Below are 4789 nucleotides of genomic sequence, written 5' to 3'. Positions count from 1 at the left end.
CCTTTCTTCCTCATTTGCTATTAGGCTATTGAAGGCAGGTCTCTGGCACATAGTAAGTATGAGCTGAAATGATAAGGATTGAGCCTGTTTGAGGGAACACAAAAGTGGCAAAAAGTTTGGAATTCTTGGTAGATTAAAAATTGACTTGAGGGAAAACTTTCTGGTTTCTGGCAACGGTGTTCCCACCAGCATTTTTCCCAGTGAAAAGAGAAGCTGAAAGTCACATATTTGATAGAGATGGGAGGCTAGCAAGAATCTGTCCAGCTTCCTAGACTTGCTGAAAAAAAAAGTGCAATTTTCCTATTATTAGACTTGGCCCCTTCCTAATGTTCACATCTATAGTTCATGGAGGAATTAATTTTTGCACCTAACAGTGAGCCCTGGAGGATTTAGCACTCCAAATATCTCGACCGATTAGGACCAAAGGGCTGAAAACAGCATATCCATGTGCTAGAAAGATTTTAATGTTTATTACTATGAAATGATTTCTCAAGGTGGAACCCATGTAGAAGGAAAACATGAAATCAGCCCAATAAAAGACAAGGAAACAGGCCATGAGAATGAGAGTACTTATAGTAGCTCTGATTTCTGGGCTGGAATTGTGTGTGACCCTGGAGCTATGAAGGTAGAGGACTTGCTTGTGATGGTTATACAGATGGAAAGCCATGTACCCACTGCTCCAGCCCATGAGACTCTGAAAGATCACATCCCGGAGAGCCATGAGGGAGAGGAAAAGCCATCTTACTGTCTGCCTAGATGGTAGCATATAACAATATCCAATATTCACTCTAACTTGAGATCTGTTCATGCTACTGACTGCTGTGATAAAATGGAGCAAATTGCAGCTGATCAGAGAATTGAAGAACCAAAAGAGGAGGAGATAGGGGAGAACTTGCCATGCAGTCGTAGGTTTGAGCTTTCTCCACTGGGTGGTCCTGGGACTGATGGTGATGGCCTGGACCATGCTGAGCAAACAGGTGGTGCAGATGGAAAGCCCTCGAGCTACTCTTTCCAGATAAACTAGAAGTTTACAACCCACATCACCTAGAAAATTTCTGTTATAAAAAACAGTGCCTATCTCTCTTACCGCTGTGCTACAAATAATGATTGCATTAGAAAAGGCCAAGTGGATAAGGATAAGGTCTATGGTTTTTTTCTCAGGACTCATGACAAAAGTATACATGTGTTTCTTTAGTATAAAGGTATTCCCCACCATTCCAGATCCATTAAGAGAAAGGAAGATGATTCTCTGGATGGACTTAGTCCATACTTCTTCTGACTTCATGAACATTTTTAGAACCAACAAAAAGTAACAGGAAATTTTTTCCTACTTACTTTAATGAAAAGTTTCCTGAAATACATTAAATTTCCTAACACATATGGGACCTCATTTTTTGAATATTTTTGTAAAGCAGTTGTACAAAGGAATTGCCATTCCACAAAGCAGTTTATGAATACAGTGTATCTTGATCAATGAAATCTCACTTTTTTTGATGCTTTTTCTTCTTGCTTCTACTTGCATGGAGATAATAATTATTATAACTTGGACACAAATCCCATGCTAATTCATTCTTTGAAAAAGTCCATTTTCGGGAAGTGGCGCTGCAGCTCAAGTGGTAGAGCGCTCGCCTTGAGCTGAAGAGCTGAGGGACAGCGCCCAGACCCAGAGTTCAAGCTCCACGACCGACAAAAAAAAAAAAAAAAAAGAAAATGTCCATTTTCATATTCCTCATCTTTAAAATTATTTATACCATTTTCTTCCTAGAGAAATTAAAAAAAAGGTAATATTCAATTTCTGAGCCATGATCTTGATAATCAGTTCAGATGCTTTCTTCCTTTCACTCTTTCTCCAAGAACCCCTCCCCGCTTCAGCCTAGCAAATTGTACTGGGGCTTCTCCCTAGACCCTCTTTAGCATTTCATAAACACTCTTCCCTCAACTAAGCAATAAAAAAAGCTAAAATTCAAGTGTTGCTTCTCTAAAGAACTGCATAAGGGTAAAATGATGTAACTTCTAACAGAAGTCCAAAACTCACGAGTATCAAAACATAAGGAACACAGTAGTTAGAAGGGTAGGAGAGCAGAAAAATCTAGCCAGCCTAGAAGGTGGCTCAGTGGTAGAGTGCTTGTCTTGCATGCATGAAGCCCTGGGTTTGATTCCTCAGCACCACATAAGCACAAAAAAAAATCTGCAATGTTCAAGGTTGAACTAATAACATAGGAAAATTTATACCACCAATGGGATCAGAAGGGCACTGAATTCTTTTTTTCTTCCTATATATCCTGTTCTTATTTTCTATCTTGTCTAAGAACTTCCTGTTACCCTAAAAGGACATCAGGAAAACAATTTTCATGTCAGGCTCTGATACCATGGATCCTAGGTAGTGGAACATGTTACTAATTCTGTTATTTGAGATTTGTCTAATCTAGTGATTTTCTCCATAGAAATAACTGACCTAGCAAGTCCATATTGTAATATCTTACCTTGTGATTTGCACAACTACTTTATAAATTGTATGCCTTTTTATTTTATCTTCTATTATCGTCAAAACAAAGTTTTGAAATAGAAATCTAGTTCTTTTGCTTTATTTCTCAAAATTGCATAGACTATCAGATGGCAACTTTAGTTCTGTTTGTCTTTGTCCATCCTTTAAGAGGTTTTTAAATTATCCTTAATTTTCACTTGTCTTATCTCTGCATTGACCTGCTGCTGCTGAGATGATTTTTCAAACATACTTCAAATATTCATCTCTGAGATAGCAATAACAGCTTTTAGAACAAGGAGCATATCTTCGCTTACTTGAAGAATATCACATGTGAATTAGAAAATCTACACACGTATTACAAATCTGGAGGCTGCAGGGATCAGAAATTTAGATGAATATTTTAAGAAGCATTCGCAAGTTTCTTACCTTAGATACAAGGAACAACAAAATGCAGGCTGTGTGAATCAAGTCAAGTTAAGGTTTCTGTAGCAAATAGTGTGTGTGGGGGTTCAGGGGGTGGGTGAGGTGGAGTATTCATTTCTTAGATGTTGGAATATCAAAGATATCATTAAACTTGAGAAGAATAAAATTCAAGATTTTTAACAAACGTTGCAGTCAACTACTCTAAAATTCACATGCTGTTTTTCCCAATTCTTAAAATACATGAACACATGAACTTGATCACATTTTGTGAGTGTGCGCGCGCGCATGCATGTGTGTATATGTGTGTGTGTGTGTGTGTGTGTGTGTGTGTGTGTGTGTGTGTGTTTAAGACCCAATCTTCTCATTTATAAAGCAGAGACCAAGAAAGTATATAGAATGAAGTGTATTTTGAGCTGAGGCTAGGTACTTAGCAAAGTGACCCGCAAGGAGCTAAGATTAATTTTCTAAAAGTAATTTAATATCATTATGTGTTCTCAAGTGTGTTTTTCTTTCCCTCATTTTCCCCCTCAATCTTATATAATGTGATATTTCTGGATGTAGGGAACAGAAAATTCAGAATAAATAAAATCTTAATAAAGAGGGCAAAGATATTTTACTATATGAAGTCTGAAGGACTCAAGAAATAAGACGGAAGACTGGTGTTGGTGGCTCACACCTGTAATACTAGTAACTCAGGAGCCTGAGATCTGGGGATCGTGATTCAAAGCCAGCCCTGGCAGGAAAGGCCATGAGACGCTTTATCTCCAATAAACTACTCAATAAAAGCTGGATGTGGTACTGTGGCTTATGTGGTAGAGTGCTAGCCTTGAGTATAAAGATGCTCAGGGACAGCACTCAGGCCCTAAATTCAAGCCCCAGGACCAGCAAGAAAAAAAAAAAAAGAGAAAGAAGTCACAGCTTTAATAAAACCCCTAGTATTGGGAGGCAAAATTACACCAAATCGGACTGGGAATGTGGCTTAGTGATAAGTGCTTGCCTACTATGAATGAAACACTGGATTTAATTCCTCAGTATCACATAAACAGAAAAAGCTGGAGGTGGTGCTGTGGCTCAAGTGGTAGAGTGCTAGCCTAGAGAAAAAGTTCAGGGACAGTGCCCAGGCCCAGAGTTCAAGCCTCAGGACTGGCAAAACAAAGTCTTCAGGGAAAACACAGGGCATAAGTGTGTACACACATCCAGGCTGACATGCCATTGAGGCCCAGTGTTTCAGTATCTCCTTGGCCTGGATATAAAACAGTGGCATTGAATATAATGTATCAACCACAGTGGCCTCCATAGGTCACTGAAACAGAAGCAGTGGCAGTTTGGAAACAATTAGGAAAATAACAAGGGTAATTATGTTCTGTCTCCTTCCCTCTTCTCTAAAGGACAGTGGAGTTGAGAATCTTCTCATTCCCTGACCTTGACCAGCCCTATCACATCAGCTTCCTTTACAAAGCCAAAGACATCCCCCATCTCCAGCAATCAGCAGCACTTACCTATGGAGTCTCAAGGTCATGTTTAAGGTGGGCACTCTGATAAAGCAGCAACAGCCAGGCTCTACTTATCCTTCTCAGAGTCCCAATGGTCATGCCCTATTCCCAGTGTTGTCAAGATGTAAGTGGCTTTACCTGTGCACCTCCTTCTCCAACTTTGCCTTTTGGCTGCTGCACCTTAATTTGTTGAGTCCTGAGACTTGCTCAGTCTAATTATAGTGAACATTCAGTAATCAACAGGAGGCACTCTAATGATGACCTGTGCCCTGATGGGTCCAGCTGTTCCCCTATTTCCACAGCTGGGGCTATAAAAAAAATAGAGAAAGCTGACAATATAGGTCCTTCATACTTAGGATGTGACATACTTTTTGTTATAATCTCATTC

The 4789-nt window shown here is 39.4% G+C and overlaps 1 protein-coding gene across 1 annotated transcript; it reads right to left on the bottom strand.

Moving 5' to 3' along the window:
• Positions 1-367: 367 nt before the first annotated feature.
• Positions 368-4384, bottom strand: LOC138827693 (putative vomeronasal receptor-like protein 4). The gene is made up of 2 exons (XM_070023311.1): positions 4331-4384; positions 368-1327 (listed from the first exon to the last, which is right to left on the bottom strand). The coding sequence occupies exons 1-2, from the start codon at positions 4382-4384 to the stop codon at positions 368-370; spliced, it is 1014 nt and encodes a 337-aa protein (XP_069879412.1).
• Positions 4385-4789: the final 405 nt, after the last annotated feature.

The sequence above is a fragment of the Dipodomys merriami genome, unplaced genomic scaffold (genome assembly GCF_024711535.1).
Source record: "Dipodomys merriami isolate MVZ:Mamm:240054 unplaced genomic scaffold, mDipMer1.0.p SCAF_16, whole genome shotgun sequence".
Lineage (NCBI taxonomy): Eukaryota > Metazoa > Chordata > Mammalia > Rodentia > Heteromyidae > Dipodomys > Dipodomys merriami.
Note: the sequence above shows the minus strand (reverse complement) of the source record. Positions and strands in the feature narration are given on the sequence as shown.